Raw genomic sequence first — 17,437 nt, 5'->3', positions numbered from 1 at the left:
CCCCTGGCAAGTCACAAAGAAGAACCAGCGATACAAATCGCTGGTTTCGCTTTAAAAACAAAATACAATCAATCGAGCTTGACTTTGTGATCGATTATAAAAGTACCATTTTGTAGCACACAGTTGTTATATTAGAAATGCAGCTTAAAATAAAACGCATATATTAAAACATTTTGACATAGCGAAAATGATTTATACTATTAATACTCGCAACATGTCAGTTTGAATAAAAATTCTATCGTGATTTTTGGCAGTGCGTAAAATCAGCTTACCACGAGTAACATCGCTTTCTACTTTGCAGTTTTATTTTATATTTTGTTGAATAGTTCATACTTTATACCTAGTATTCAGTTTTTTTTGGAAGCTTTATGTACTAAAAAATATGTTAAATATAAAATTTATGATTATTAAATAAACTGTGAAAAAGGAATTAATCTATATTTATTTATTTAGTAAACCATCAAAGATGTCTGTTTCACATATCTTCAAATAAATAAAACACCTGAGTTAAAAACTTCCTCCTTTTTGGGAAGTCGGTTAAAATTCGTCCCACCAAAATGTCTCTTATCACAATTTAATCTAATTTCGTTTCGAATTCTCTATGTTATTTATATCTGTAAAGCCTTAAAGCATAGTTATAATACAGAACATTAGTGTCCACTTAGCTATAATCCGTCACAAACTGTTAACTCTGTCCCAGTAACAGCTAATGAAAGCGCTTTTTGAAGCGAAAATAGCGCTGTCTGGCAATTAAATTATGGTCGCTTTGGTCGCTGCACTATCTTCTCTTGCATTCTTATTCCTATAGCGAAGTGAATCATCAACCCGCATTGAGCAAGCGTGGTGATTACTTCTCAATCCTTTCCGAGTGAGAGGAGGCCTGTGTCCAGCAGTGGGACAGTAAAAAAAGAGCCTGATGATGAAGTAAATCTGCTGAATATGATGGTCTTAAACTCAATGTCCAAAAAAAAGACTACGTCGTTTTCATGTTTTAATTAATTTTGATTTAATTTTATACTACGGGTTTTGTTTACTCTACTCGGTTTACTATACCCGCCTATAAACCACGCAAACAGCTTTTGATGATATGTCTCATAAAGTTATTTTGGTTTACGAAATGTGAGGTGATAAAATAGATTTGAATTTTATCCCAAGGATATTATCGAACGTTTGTCCGATGTATTGGGAACATATTTGGCATTCAAAACAGATGTAGCAAAACAAGTACAGGAATACATTCTTATGAATTAGCTCTTCCATCCCAAGGATACATTTTGAAAACCATATTTTTCTGTCGTAACACATTTGTTTTTTTACAAGGTTGCTACGCCGTAGCTGAGGACATCGCTACGCTGCGTAGCAAGACTACGAGCACTTACGATAGCTTTTATTATTGTACACATTATTCAAATTGCAGCAACTTCAACATAGTTACATTATAACTAGGTACCTCCTTATTTTAATACTCTCGTTTACAGGCATATCTAGGAGATCTCTGTTAAAATTACCATAAATATTCAGTGTGGCATACCGACTAGCAATCGAATGCTTCCGATGATAGTCGTCACGTGTATCATTAGCATTGCTAATGTACGTCCAGTACGGAATTAATTACGACATTAGAAGCCTCATTTCTGACTACTAGAATGTACTACAGTATTGCGGAAAATGGACGGAAATAATAAGTTAGTCGGACTGAGAACTGTAATTTGGTGGACGTATGTAGGTAGATTTTGATGTCTTGCTCAGAAAACTAGTATTTTTTTTATATATATTTCTACTTTCAGACTCTCTTACCTCGAAGAAATCTAATCAAACCGTGATAAAAATGTAAAAAGTACTTAATTCCGGCTATATTTAGCCACAGTTGAAAAGAAAACCTATCTAGGCCAAAAATAACACGAAACAACTGAATCACAATTTATACGTAAGACAAAATGTTGTTTACACCAATATTATCGTCTACTGAACCCATAAATCTGTCAATTACATCCCCGTAGAAAATAGTAGGTACATTTTTTTGCCAAGATGTGTAACGATAATAATCAGCTGCGAAAATCCTATCCTATAAAACATTTCGGATAAGACGTCCCGAAAACACGTGGAAAGTCTTCCGCGAGATAGTAACGTTATCTCAGTATTTTTACGAAATAAATAACAATGGGTTTTACTGACTATATGATAAAACGCAAATATAAAGATTTTGTAATTATACTTTTCCTATTTTATTTGAACTGAGACATATTTTATCATCGGGTACTAGTAGAATGATTGATATTGGAGTGTTCCTTAATTATAATCTATTCAGTTATTTTATTGTTTTGTATCCTTATCCATCTGTTATCTTAGCATTCCTTTCTGTCTTATACTTTTAAGAAAGAAATAGTTTATGCTTACATAAAGTTTTCCACATAAACCACTTTCTTTTCAATTCCTTGTAAACCAAAAATGGTAAAACATTTTGCCGGTACTGAATCTAAAATATTTTATGTAAAAGTATAAAGTATAAAACCGATTTTCGCAAATATACGAGACGGATTAAGAAAGTTGGTCTTTCAAAGACAAAGTTAAATTATTTGGGTATTCAAATCCTCTTCTATCACAGGATTATGTGGTTTTATGTGTTATAGAGGATAAATTATATTTTATATGTGAATCCAATAGCTAGTCATATCGCTTAGTTACCTACATGGGTATAAAACTTTTTTTTATATTTAAAACAATAAATAGATTCAGAATCGTTACAAGAACAATTTTGACCTCACAATAAACGTAAAACTTTGACCCAATCGGACGCAAGAAAGTAAATAATTAAGCCTTTAATATCCGGAATGAAACACTCACGAATGTACCAATGGCACCTTTTCTGCCGATTGCTTGTTTCTTATTTACATATACACGTAAAACGGAGAAATCCGATTCTGTCTTTTATAAAATGCACCTTAATTGGGTAAGCCTACATACTTTCATTCTCAAATCTCTACGTAAACCAACTTTCATAGCCAATGTTTCCCTCAATTATTTTCAATTTTGAATTAAGTTTATGTATTATATTTTGACCATACTTAAATGAAATATAGCACTACTATATTTGATTTATTAATTTAGACCTAATACTATATGGTAAATTATGGCAACCCGCATTGAGCAAGCGTGGTGATTAATGCTCAATCCTTCTCCATGTGAGAGAAAGCCTGAGCCCAGCAGTGGGACGATAAATAGGCTGTAACAACTACCTACATGGTGTACGAGTATGCATTTTCCAGGCTTTACTGTACCGTGCTTTTCTTTTAAAAGCGAGAATTTTGCACCTTGAACATTCTTCTACATGGCGAAAACAAGATTTGAAATCGAGTTTTTCTATTTATTTTTCAGAATGCGTAAGAATTTGATTTCTTGTCAGGTTTCAATTGTTTTATTGGGTCTCATTTATAATGTTAGCCGTTGGAATCGCCAAGTATCTGTTATATTTAGGTCGCGTAACATCAATTGGGTGTTCGTTACTCTTTAAAGGTGATTTCCAATGTAATTAGTGTTTGGTATGTGTGCAGAATGAGAATAGAAAAAATAACCAAACATATAGGTATAGACACATGAAATGTTAAGAAAGTTGTATAAAAATGAATAGGCAATAATTTTATTCTGTAATGAGGAAATAAAACCAATTGTACAAAAAAGTTTTTATCTGTTATTTTTGGGCATCCTGTCATATTATATTTTACTGTTCGAAGCATAAAATCTCCATTAGCGTATTCATACATCGAACACGTACGGTAGACCGCACGTCAGTGGTAACTGTCATGCACCTTAACTCAATAGTAATAAGTACGATTTTCCTATAAAACTGTTACCACTGACCTGAAGTTGACTGTACAACAATTATAATCTGAAAGTCAATGCATATCCATTAAATTCTTGCAAACATAGGTACATATGCATTTTGATTGCTTCAGCCCATTTTTTGTGTAAATAAATTTTATATATCTACATCAAATCTGTTAACGGTCTATTACCATCAATACAATACTACAGACTCAAGAAAATTTTAAAAATCTTCAGTTTTAAATGTATGTACCTAAATTCTTTATATTTCTAAATGTACATGCAATTCTCATATATTCAGATCATGCAAGTATTGCAGACTTCGAAACTGAACTGCCAGTAAAATTTGGCAGGCAATTCCGAAAGCAATGCTCGGTATTGCCATTTAAAATAACATTGTAAACTATGAGAACTGGCTTGTCAATCGAGACTGTTTGTACGTAGCCTGTGTAGGTATGTAATGTTATATAGCCTTGGTAAAAATACTTTTTTACAGTTTTAACATCGAATTTTTAATTTGTCGACGAAAACTATTTGAATCATTAAAGTATGTACATAAAGAAATGTATTGCTATTTAATTAACTGTGCTATAAAGTTAATAATAAAAAACGTTCGAAATTTGAAGTTTCGTTTTTTATACACAAAAAATGTTGGTCCGGTATTTGAGGTCAGTTGTACAACTAATTCAAAGTTATACGACATTCCGGCCTCTAATTAAACCAAGCTAAAACCAAACAACAAAAAAAAGCATCAAGAATTTTAATAGGTCAGTACCCACACTCGGAACTACTGCACTATAATCATCAAAGTTAATACTGGAAGTACAAATAAAGCTTAAGCTTCACCGTCCGTTTAATATTTGTTTTGACCGTCGAGTGCTGCAACTTTATACGTAATTTACGTCCAACCTTGTTTTATTATATTCTTGGAATTTTAACGAGTACAAATTAAATTTCATACAAATTAATACGGTTTCCAATTATGACGTCTCTCTTAATGCTTTTAAACAAATATGTAATTACATATTTTTGGAGAAATACGTGTTATTTAAAACAGTAATTGGGAAAGTATTTTTGTGTGTAATTAATTTTCTGGTTGATCATTTCGTTTGATAATGTACTGGAGCTTGAAGAATGTAGTTTAAAAATAGATATCGATTTCAGCCAACAGTTGGAAGTAATAGAAATAAAGTGGTTTAATAAGCTGTTATTTTTTAAATTACGTAGGGGAACTAATTGCTACCGCTAAAGGCTGAACAGACATTACAGGCAATCCTTAGAGTATTCAATTCGCGGAAAAAGAAATCGCAAAGAATAAAACTTTTTTACAAAGACTTTTTTACGACTTTCCTTCAACTTAGAACCGAATTACTTAGGTATCTATTTAAAAAGAAAAGTTCTAATTGCATTTGTAAAGTAGGTCCATGATTTTTACTCTTTTCTTTTTTAAATGAGCCTTCGTCAGTTATAGATTTAACCCTTTACATTCATATTCTTTATGAGCACTTTCCTACCTTGTACTATAGTTATACTTTTCTCACTTATTGGCATCTCGTAATATGTAGTGCACCTAAACTATTGAAGGGTTTCCAGAACATGTACCAGTGACAAGATTATCACTACAAAACATTAGCTTACCATACTAAGCTAGCTAGACCATTTTAACGTTGCTAAGAGATATTTATATTCTGTTGCTAAGAGAATTTAAATCTTTTAGTAAAATAGAATCTAGATGGCTCGTAACGAGAACTTTAATGGACTCTAACTGAAACTAATGTGGACCATTAGAACTGTACGTGCTTAAGCACAGTTTCTGAATGGAGATAAAACAAAAACATCAAGTGCAAATAATTTCTTATGCATTCCTTTGCATTTTGAGCTGCTCTCTTGTTAAAAACTAGGAGCTTATCTTACATACATACTGTACTACTAGGAGGAACTCTCGAATAGAAATGAGGAATGTAATAGGGCTGCCATCAGAAAGGTTTTGTGGCTCTTTCCGATTTTTTTTAGACCCATATAGGTAGTGCCCATACTATTACAGATATTAGAGGTATATTATGTAGTGTAAAAAATTGTGTATTGTAATACCCATATAAACATCGGATCTATTTCTCAATAGCTACTTACTCTGTTACCTTACATTTTTGTGTGCTTTGTGTAGTATTCGTTTATGAAAAGCAGAAATACAGTTATCTCCATTTAAAGAAACCTCTGCTGATATATTTGACATATAAAGCAAGAGAACACAAGGAAGAGGTTCAACGTTTTACGCTAAAACGTCAGCTGTCGTTTCAGACATGAATAACTGTTCTCAGCTGAATATATGTATGTGTGTCTACCATGGAGGAAGGAAAGATAACGAAGATGCCATAACGAAGGTGGATAGGTAGATATGCTCTTTATTATGTACACCAATTATAACAGAAACCAAACTAAATGTTTTAAAGGCGGTGACACAATGGGCAATCGCTTTAAACGATAAGACCGCCCAGATAGGTCAGGTGCCTTCTTGTAGGTCAAGCAACGTACGGTAGGCATGATCACTTAGACCGACCGGTAGGTGTTATCAGTTAGATTAACGAAACGTTCAGGCTCCTTGTTAAATCAAAACCAGTCAGTCAAAGGTTGGTATTGATTGACTGGTGATTTTATTTTGTAAATAATAGGCGGGTGCCATAAAAGGCATGTAGTCGCGGAGTTAGTAACGTTCCTTGTACTCCGATCTTCAACATTTTGGCGTGCTACTTTCTTAGAAGATTTTTACTATGGCATCTCCGCTAGTCATTTTGTTCTCCATGGTATGTACGAAGGAAATACTCTTCGTTTTACCATGCTTGGCTTCCTGCAAGCTTGGCAAGCCATTTTTGTGCTTACCGCCATAAAAAAGATTTGCATAATTTTGATAAGCAAGACTTAAAAATATGAAGGTTTTGAATAAAATATGTGGTTATAAAACCGAAGCACAAAAATCGAAATAAATTGTTATTTAGTAAAAATGCTTTTTTTTGTGTGTTAGAAACTCATGATACTGATGAGGTATATTTTATTTCCATACTTGGGTCACACTCGGTCATAATATTTGACTACCACTCTTCCATTAAAATGTCAATAAAGTCATAGACACTGTTATAGGTACCTACGACTAATCTAAACTCGAAAGAAACCTACATCGTAAAAATTTCGTTTCACGTGGAAACATACATACACGTGGCATCCAAAACCTACTTTCCTCTCCATTCAAATCTATTTCAGAAAGTATACTATTCACCGTAAAATATATTCAAAGGGTACCATAAATAACTGGAAGTTGCAAGAAACGCTATCGGAGTCGTCCAAATTTCGCCCTATCTCATTGACAAAATAGCCTAACAGCCTTGGTAGATACGCACAAAGTTACGTTGGACGACCTTGGGGTTACTAGTTCGGCCTTGACTCACTTACCTACACTGTTTATTTGACTTTGTTGACTTTTCACACTGAATTAAGCTTTTAGAGTTTAAATTAGGGTAGTGGACGGGTACGTGTTACAGGAGTATGTAATTTGATGAACAGCAAAACTGGGGTAAAGCTTTGTCCGTTTAGTGCACTCTAGGTATAAACAGACATACTTTTGTTTTTTTTTTATTTTACCTCGTGAGATAGGTATATCTTTGATATAGGCACGAACATGTGATACACTATCCTGGGTAAGTTCTTCAAGAATAGAACCTTAATGTACCTAACCAATATCAGTGACCTCTTTATCGAATCCCAACCAAATTACTTCCATTTTGGGAACCGCTGAACTAATTGAGGCAATAGCCCACCAGTGATCTCGTTATAAATGTGATAACAAACGCCAATCACTTAGATCGTTAGTGACCGCAACGGCCCTACGATGCTGCCTTGTGACATCCCCTTTTAAAGCATATTGAACCTTGAGTACCTATCGCATAAAGTCTTATTTTGCAATTTAACTTGTACTCGTTATTGCCTCGCTGTGCATTCATTTCAATTCTCCCATCAGATGTGATAAATTGTTGATACAGTTCAAATGTGTTGTGTTTAATATGATTTTGGAATAGACATGTTTATATTTCGAACAAAATGAGCAATAAAACAATAACACATTAATATAATAAATAAAACAAATACGATTACAAGTTAGAATACTACCCAACACAATAGGTATTAATATTTAATTTATGTAGAGTTAAAGTGGTTTTGTAATTTAATAAAAGCAACATGAAAAGTAAAAATAATGACTTGACTTTTGATGCACGTAATATACCAAGACATTCGGATGTTAGAGCTCAGGAAATCTTAAAAACGTACCTGCAATTTCAGTGCTCATGGCACGCAGGTAAAATATAATGTTATTCTCTGCATACTAAAGAGCGGAAACTAAGCAGATGGCTTAACAAGAAACATGAAAAAATTACATTACATAATATAGAACCTTGAAGCTGTATAACGGTTGTACAAGCAACCAGCATAGGTAAGCATTTTGCACAATCCGCCGGAAAAAAGCACACATATTACACTAAACCGGTTAAGCATTTTATATACCAAATATACACAGATTTTTACATGTATATTTTTGTATATTACACGCAAGATTGCGCTTAAAGTTTATGAGAAACAATAATCGTAATGCGACGAAATATTTTTATTAGTAACTTTACCCTAATTTTACCTTTTAAAAGGATTGTAGACAGACGTTGAAGAACAGGTCTGGCTGTAAATTTTACGGTGTATTACGTTTAATCTAAATGGATGGATTCCATTATGTGCCTGTCTTAGAATTATGGTTGGCCATGTGTTAAGGTGAGTGCTTCACTCAGATAATTAAAATAATATTATATTAAGTCACTTTTTGTGGTAACACCAAAAAATATCTGCAAAAAGCATAAAAATACATAAATTTGATGATAGATAAGGCCAAAATGGAGTTCAAGACACAAATAAGACATTAAAAGGCGAAAAGATAACAGCAGTAAATGCTGAAAAAGATTCATTTGACCAAAACATCTAGATGAGGTGACACGAATAGTGCTTGAACAAAATCGGTTAGCAACAAGATAGATATATGACTTTACAGTGGAACTTGATCTAATAATCAATAAAGCCAGCACTTACGTAACCGGTTATTGTATCATAAATCAATAGCTAAGTTACACTGTAAACAAACACAAGGGTATCGCGTGTTATGCTTCATCATCACTTCATAATACATCACTGTTATTATTTTTGAAGAGCGTTTTAGTAATCGTATGTTCGTTGTTAATGTAGAAATATCAATAGCTTGGACCTTCGAGAAAATGATTGCTATGTGTCACCATAATCTCCAATTTTAGGTCCTAATAATGTTGCAATGCATTTGCTTTCTTTGCTTATAAGTTAAGTTCTTGTCATACGTTAAATTAAATTATTTAACATTTAATTTCGCCTCAAACACCTAATAGGACTAATTTACGCAATAAATTACCATGTTAACATGACTAAAACTGAAATTCTAAACACAATCTCGAAGCAGTGTTTGACAAAACAAAACACAGCGGAACTGTTATGTTAACAGATTTGAATTGTTTATATGTTTGTTTGTTAAAACACTTCTCACCCGTTAAATCGATCATATCGCTTCCCGATCAGAGCACATTAGTTCAATGTAATGGAACGTATTGTGTGACCGCATCCAAAGCATAATTTATATCACAAGCCTCTGTATGGGGGACCATTGTGGCGATTTGGAACCCTGCCATAGTCATCGCGGATGACCACCGATATTTGGGTGCTGAAATACCATCTGGTACAGACGGCACAGATTGTGAAATAAGCGCTGATATTGAACGAAAAATAGTTGAAAATGTGCTCGAAATTCAAATAAGTCTGCGCACAACAGAAAAGGATTTACTTTAATAGTATAAAAGTCTGGATATTATTCCGTCTGATTGTTCCATGGGGTACAATATTTGGCAAGTGGTTCTCTAGCATTTTGGTACATTAATCTGAGCGAGACATTACGGAGACCACGGCACTGTCTAAGACAGCAGCCTGCATAATGATCTCAAATGTAATGATCTTTGGATAAGATTCAAGCTCAGTGCCAAATTCTGTGTCTGTGCTATTATCATAAAGATGTCTATTCATTTATACCATTCTCCCAAAAACAATTGCATTACTAAGATAAAATCCTTCCATGTTTGGCTTATGTATTCGTTTTATATCTTCTTGATTCTTAAGCGCAGATTTAGTGAAATTATCAGGCTCCGGAAATGCGTAGTCCAAAAGTTTTTCGATGAAACTATTTCACCCCCAAAATATTTGATCGTAACACATTTTTACTCACATTGAAATTGTAGTATTTTTCTTTTTGCTTCGTATTTTTTAGATAATTCGCTGTAACCCGAAGAGTCTCGAGGGAACAAAAAATACGAGGTCCCGGCTTATAGGAGCTATTCTTTTCATTTTCTCAGACTAATTAGATTTTTTTACACAAAATGTGTCGTTATTTTGAAATTCTTTTTTTCACTCAAAGCTGGATTAAGAACTCGTTTGTAAACTCAATTTGGAACACATGGCGCAAGATATAAAAAACATCACTATTTGACAACATTTTGTGAAATAACAGTACTGCGGCAAACATTATTTGAGTTATAATAATGCGTCACAGTACTTATACCTCGAAACAAACAAAACACAGTTACCAGCCCAAAAAAATATTTTTCACAATCATACACAAAATGCCTAATCAAATTGCTTGCACACGCTAAATAAGCACATAGGTAACGTGGAATTTCACTTGTCAAATAAAACCACTTTGGTGGCCAATTGAGTTTCATATGGGCATCGCTACTCTGTGGCCTAGTGTAATTATCTTCATATTGACCACGACACCACAGCGGATGGTGCCAAATTTAATCAGCATACAATCGGTTGCATGCAAAATGCATTTGGAGCAATAGCTGACGGCTCAATGATTTTAATGCGATTTTCCAGACTAACGCCATTTAGTGTAACTAAATGGTTTAAAATGGGAGCGGATTAAAAAGGGTTTAACTTTCAGTTAGGTAGATATAGTAGGGAAATTGATACACAACAATGAAATAATTGCGATGGAAATGATAATTATTTAAATGCTATAAAATTGTATAACTTTTCGAGTAGCTAATTTGCAATAGTTTTTCTTAACCCACATGTATTTTATTCTCATAATCCAATAGTGAAGTGTATGTTAATAAAGAGCCAATCAGCTAAGACAAATTCCTGAGACCGAGACAATAATACTCCCAATATAATATTGTTATTAATATATCATTATTGCCATCCAATATAGTAGGTTTAGATTCTCAGCGTTGGCTAGTCCATTGTGTAAATAATTTGCGTAAATTATGAAACCAAATTAAGTTAATGATAATTTTTTAATCAAAGTATCTTGACAGTGTCTACGCTTGAAAGTGATTCTAAAACGTTTATTTTTTTCTGTAGGGTTATAATAATAATTAAAGTTCACGACTCTTTTATTGAAAGACAAATAACCTAGAGCGAGTTCAAACTGGGCTATTAATTAAAATTAAATGACCAAAAAAATTAATTGGTTAATTAATTGACTTGAGAATGATTACTCAAGACTAATTTCATTACTTAAAATGGTTTTTACCAAAAGATGTCTAGACGAAAATTGCAGACTTCAAAAAAGTGTCAGTGTTGCAGAGATAAGTCAACATTTATATAAAAAAATATCAAGTTTCAAATAAAATTCGAAAAACCACCGTGGAAATATTCATCTACTTTAGAATTCCTCTCGAGACGAACTCATAAAAAAGTCCAAACAAATTCGAAATTCCATGAGGTCTGTTACCCCCACAAGTACATCAATTGTGCAAAAGAGGAAAGTGGCATTAAGGTTCGGATAATGCAGACAAGAAAAATTGGTTTATAATTCAAACGTAATGGTGGGCACAGATGGTTTTAGATTTAAAGGTTATTATTTTTTATAGCTTATCTCTGGGTGTCCGGGAATGAAGAATCAAATTACCGCGTTTATTTTTCTCGATCCCAAAAGGTTTGTAGCTACTATATTATCCGACGTTCTAGACTAGTAAATCTTCATTTAAATCTAAATGCAATTTCACTCTAAGCTTAATAAAAAACGTCCACGTCTACAATGCAATTTTAGTCGGGAAAATAATAGGTAAACATTTCTCGCAGACCCTCGAAAATGAAGCGGTTGATACATGATAGATAAAATCGTTTAAAAAGTTCAGCTGAAAAATCCCCTGAAGCTAGATAGGGATAGTGCAGAATATATTGCCCTGTTGGGGCTTTCAGATAGAACGCGGATCCCAGACGGCCATTTCGATGGAGAGCGGCAGAATTCCAACACTTGATTAGATATACAACTTATTGTTATAGACATTTCCAGATAAAATAAAACCATTCAAATGTCACTATCATTATGAAACTTATAACACAATATCAGAAAATAGTAAATAATCTCTTATGACTGCATAACTGTAGAGTCAATTGTTAAATGTTAAAACAATTTTCCATTTAAAATTAAACTGTACTAAGTGAAATTCAATTGAGTGAAATAATTGGCACCATAAAATTGTTTTCATGTGAACTGCCAATTTTCACTGGCTTATATGACCTTACGTAATTTATATCACCACTATTATTGGTTGTAATCCTGTTCAATTATATTATTGTTCATGCATCGAAGGCACTATGCACATGGAACTACTATTGCAGCAACTGGCCATTAGCTTTCTTTCATATTATCAAATGCTGCAAATGACTCATAACAACTTTACCATACAAAATCCTTTCAAATAGTCGAAACTTAAGTTGACTAAAGTTGCTCCGCTCATAGCGTCGCTGTAAAGTTATTGACTATGACCATCCTTTCGCATATTCTACCAATTTGAAAACAAAACAAAAGAACGCACCCTTTACCAAAACCGATGTTGTACTAATAAATCATACTCAAAATACCTATTTGGCAAGATATCGTAGGAATAGTGCCAATTACTGGAGCTTGGCTGCTGTGAGATTGTAACTATAGGTCTACCAAAAGCTGGCGTTTCCACCAGATATAAATTGGAGTATACACTGGAACATTAAAATTAATTGTAGACTGTTCCAACACTTGGACAATAAAGCAAGAACAATAGGCGTGTTCTCGTATAGTGAAATAGTTGCAGCCTTTAAATATTTCATGCAAATGTTGTGGAATTCAAATAGACATGACAAACGTTGAACGAAAATTTGTGTTTCAAAGTTTTGTACCATTAACAGTGCTAAAAATCTTCATGACTTATGCTATTATTGGATAAATTAATTGCGTATAAAATTAACGTGTTTCGTATCAGTTTTACAGTCAATATGCGTGGAACGAAAGCGTATAAGCGCACATAATGATCTCTGAAAAATAAAAACGTCATAAACTAAGCTGTCTTTTATATCGCCGTCGGTTATAAGCCTACGCACAGTACGAATTGTAATTGAACCGCGAACCAATCCACTTGTTAGTCGGTACTTCCACGATAATAGCTTCCATTAAGGAAAATGTTAGCATTTTCGTATTTTGATATAACATGCAGAAACTTGTTGAAGACATTTTGGTAGTGGACTAATCAAGTTCACTTTAGGTTTATTGGTTGACTGTGTTATTCTTCCTACTGCTACTTATTGTACCAGTTTTTCCGCAAACATAATTCGTCGTTCTATTGTTTTATCCCACACGGGAAATAGCACCGTACCAAATAAATCGAATAAAGCAGTGCCAAACACAACCGGTAATAGACACAACAGTCAGATTTGAGCAAATTATCTAATTATGCCGTCACTGTCACTACAAATATACCTTTTCAGACAGCAGATTTGGTGTCCAATTTGCTCCACTTAAGTGATTACACGAAGTTAGACCAAATGTCTGGTTTAGTGCCAAATTGTATCGCAACTGTTCATTACTAAGCACATTAAGGCATATTCAAGTTAATCCACTTAGTAAATCTAGTAACGAATGTTTGACCTTGAATATTGTTGATGGACTCATAAAAATTCTGAAAGTATTATACATGAGAACGACCTGGAGGGTACGAAAACGAAGTCCCCACAGCCGTCAGGTGGGAACGCTTTAACGTCTCTCAATAAAATTGATGGCGCCTTGATGTAGAATAATCTCCAATATCACGGTGACTTACTTTGCATGCAGACTCCTTTTATTACTCCGAATATTGTAAATTTTTGCCGTATTAATACTTCTTCGTTTTTATTTAACCGTGACGTTTGTTGGATTACTGTTTTCGCAGTAACGAGTCATTATTAAGGTCGATTGTTTGCTTTAAGCATCTTTGTGAAATGTTACCGAGAATTGTGTATTGAAACATAAATCAAAAATTCGTAAAAATAACGTGCTTTTATTTTCATGACAATTATAACCTAAGAAACAGGATATTTTTCAGTTTTCCTTCATCTTATTGTATCTCTAAAATTTAATGATTGCTCAACAAAAAAACACTCTCAACTAATACCGACATAATCGATAACCTAACATAATCTAATACTCAATGGCAACAAAAATAAAACTTCATCTAAATATGTATCGAAAAGCGACATTTCTGTGCAATCTAATCATCGATCTAAAGTGCATAGCGCTACCTATATCCATCAATACAATGCGAATGAAAGGATGGCTAATGATTGTGTAGGTGCTGTGTATTTTGCTTGAGTAATGGGTTCCCAAAGCGATGACAAAACGTTTTCGTTAACTTCTGGAATTTCCAAAATGATTCCACCAAACAGCAAATCATGATCGAGGTGAAAAAACATAATGATGTCATAAAAGTACCTTCTTTTATGTGCTCCAAGACTCGACTTTCTAAGCCAATTTGTCAAGTTTCGAATAAATGTGCTCGATGATACGATGACATTTTTGCTTGAACAAAGTGATGAACAGAAAACGATTTGTTCGTGACAAGCAATTTTGGTGCCAGGGTAAGATGTCAGGGGCGTGGGGGGGTGGCTAACGGTGGTCATTAGACGAAGCTATAGGACGACACATTCGCCAACTAACAAATTACTTTGGTGATAAATCCACAGATACCTGCTTTTCGACTGTACAACCTGACGTGGGTCGTGACTTGGCGGTGTAGGTCATTCTAAAACTAATGTTCATTTGCTGCTTAAATGTTTTGGCTTCTCATTCGTGTCGTGGCTTATATTCTAACATGCTATGCTTCTAATTTTGCGTTGCAATCTATTTAAAATTCTAAATGCTAGTGCTTTTTGCTGCTAAACCTCGTGTTGGCTAAGTGTAGGGATACTATTGTTTTCTCTATTATTATCTTCAATTTGAATACAGGTTGGGAAATGTTGACATAGGGGACATTGTACAGTCGACAGCGGTATTCGACGGTGCATAATCCAATAGGTTGAAGCCCACCGTTTTAACGTAGTTAACAGTATCCCCCGTGGCTTCAGTGAATGCACGTCTCAGCCGGGCTCGGCGCGTCTGCGACAGGGTTTGTGGACAGAGGAGCAGCCCCTGCAGGTTAAAAACAGAAATCAAATCAAACGACTAATTTGATTTGATTTGGTTAAAAGGGAAAACCCGTCTCAAGACCCTTACACAGCACTTACACGCCAACTGCATTGCGTTTTACATTAAGCCAGGATAAGACTCTCAAGGAATAAACCGATCTATGGAAATGGTGATTTATGATCCGTCAAAATACTCATATTCACACTAAATGATCCTACACACACAAATTACTTTTTACTACAAACACCGATACATACTATGTGTAACATCAAGATGATGTAGTTTCTTACATGGCTTTTTGCTAATTCTAATCTCGCAATTGTCTTGAGAGCTCAGAAAGAGTGTTACAACGTTTCTAAGTGTCGTCGGAACGAGTTAAATGGCCGTGAGTTTCAAAGGCAGACATTAAGAAAAGGCTCATCTCGTTGAAACAGTTGGCAAAGACGGTTTCACAACGGTGGAACATTCTGTCAAAGTCTTATTGCTTGACAAAGTAACGACTTCTACGCTCTACCTTTTCTTTTGTCATTTTACATTTGTTTTGTGATGAGCGTTACAGTTTTACACCAAATATTGCGAAACTAATTTCTTAAAAAGCTTTCTACGCTATTTACATTTTACATAAATTCATTTCTTTTAAGTTTATCTTCATATAGACAAATAATAATAACTATCGTCCAAACTATCACCCAGTTTTTCTTTATGCAAAGCCATTTGCATTACGACAGTACTTTTTTGAAGATCCACTTTACGCTTCAAATTAGATGGCCTTTACCTCATAATTTGACCTTATTTTTGTAGAAGATCATTTGCCCTAAGTATAACAATATTTTTAGTTGTAACATTTTCGCAAAGCATTTGCGGAAATTGCTGGTTCAAGTACTAAACAAATAAGGAAAACGGGTATGTTTATACCTACCTACGCTATTTTTTACGCTGTAGGGTTTAACAAGTATCGTAATTTCTACCGCAGGCTTCGTTTACCGTTCTGCAGAAAAACATTTTAAAAGCGCCTAACTATGAGTAATTCGATCGCACCTAACAGCCTTAACGCTAATAACGAAAAATTCTACGATGTATGATTCTTAAAATAGTAGCGCCACCTACCGATCGTGGAACCTACCTGTTTGAAAGGGCGCATACCCCCGTTGATTCGCAGCGAGTCCGCAGCAATCCCAGCGATGCCATCGCCGGGTTCTCGTAACTGCCGCAGGGAGGCGCTGGGGTGGTGGTGAGCGTGATGAGGGCAGTGTGCCGCGCATGCGCTAGACTCTGGCTGCGAGCTCTGGCGGATAATCCTCGTACTAGTTGTAGGCAACAGTAACGCTGGGGGTTGTATGACGGGGCACGTACTGACGGCATGAAGCGAACTGCACCCGCAAGGGTAGTGTACCGCCGAGCGAACGCTCTCTCGCGACACAGAGCGCGCTAGTTGTAAGGCCGATATTGGTGCCGTGGATTGCCGCCGCTCGCAGACGCGACATCTCGAGTACGTTTGTGGAACTAACTGGCACGTGGTCACTGACCCTCTGTGCGAGCACGTCGCTATGGGGGACACGAGTGTCTGAGGTCGGTCTGCCGGCTCTCGGCACTGTAACTCGATATCTGGGACACTTCTTGCAGTACTCTCTTCCATTCTAATGGATGTGGCACTTTCCTCGCTACCCGGTCCGCCGGATAGTTGTGGGCGAAGGTGGGTTGTGCAGTCTTGTCTTTGCAGAACTGGTTTGACTGTTCTGTTTTCTGCTGGGACGATGACGGTGACTGCTGGACCGGTGACGAGTAGACTGGCAGTCTCATCGCTGCTGCCATAGCCGGAGTTGGTGATAGCTTCTGTACTGTCTGTTGTAGGCGCCGACATTTTTATCTGTAACAAAAAAAAAGGTAATTAATGATCTGCCGAGTGGAACTTACTTGAGGATTATTATTTATATACTATAAATATCCCGCCGGGAAAATATCATTAATCGTCCAAAATAATAACTGACAGGCGTCTTTCTGAGGTATTATTTATGAACAATATAGAACGGGAATTAATATCAGGAGAGGATTACGTCTTGATGGGCGACGTACCAATAACTCGCC

The 17,437-nt window shown here is 35.1% G+C and overlaps 1 protein-coding gene across 8 annotated transcripts in view; it reads right to left on the bottom strand.

Annotated features, from left to right (window-relative positions):
• The window catches only part of LOC110381087 (small conductance calcium-activated potassium channel protein), a 121,649-nt gene extending 104,436 nt beyond the window's left edge, over positions 1-17,213 (bottom strand). For 6 of the 8 annotated variants that reach the window (XM_064038793.1, XM_064038796.1, XM_064038792.1 and 3 more), the window contains exons 1-2: positions 16,476-17,213; positions 15,254-15,355 (exon numbers count right to left, since the gene is read on the bottom strand). In XM_064038793.1, the coding sequence (XP_063894863.1) occupies positions 15,254-15,355; positions 16,476-17,213 (840 nt within the window). The remainder of the gene's footprint in view (positions 1-15,253; positions 15,356-16,475) is intronic. The other 2 variants (XM_064038797.1, XM_064038798.1) reach the window with 1 other exon arrangement.
• Positions 17,214-17,437: the final 224 nt, after the last annotated feature.

Source organism: Helicoverpa armigera, chromosome 17 (assembly GCF_030705265.1).
Source record: "Helicoverpa armigera isolate CAAS_96S chromosome 17, ASM3070526v1, whole genome shotgun sequence".
In the NCBI taxonomy this organism is placed as follows: Eukaryota; Metazoa; Arthropoda; class Insecta; order Lepidoptera; family Noctuidae; genus Helicoverpa; species Helicoverpa armigera.
The sequence above is the reverse complement of the archived record's forward strand: the minus strand, read 5'-3'. Positions and strand labels throughout refer to the sequence as shown.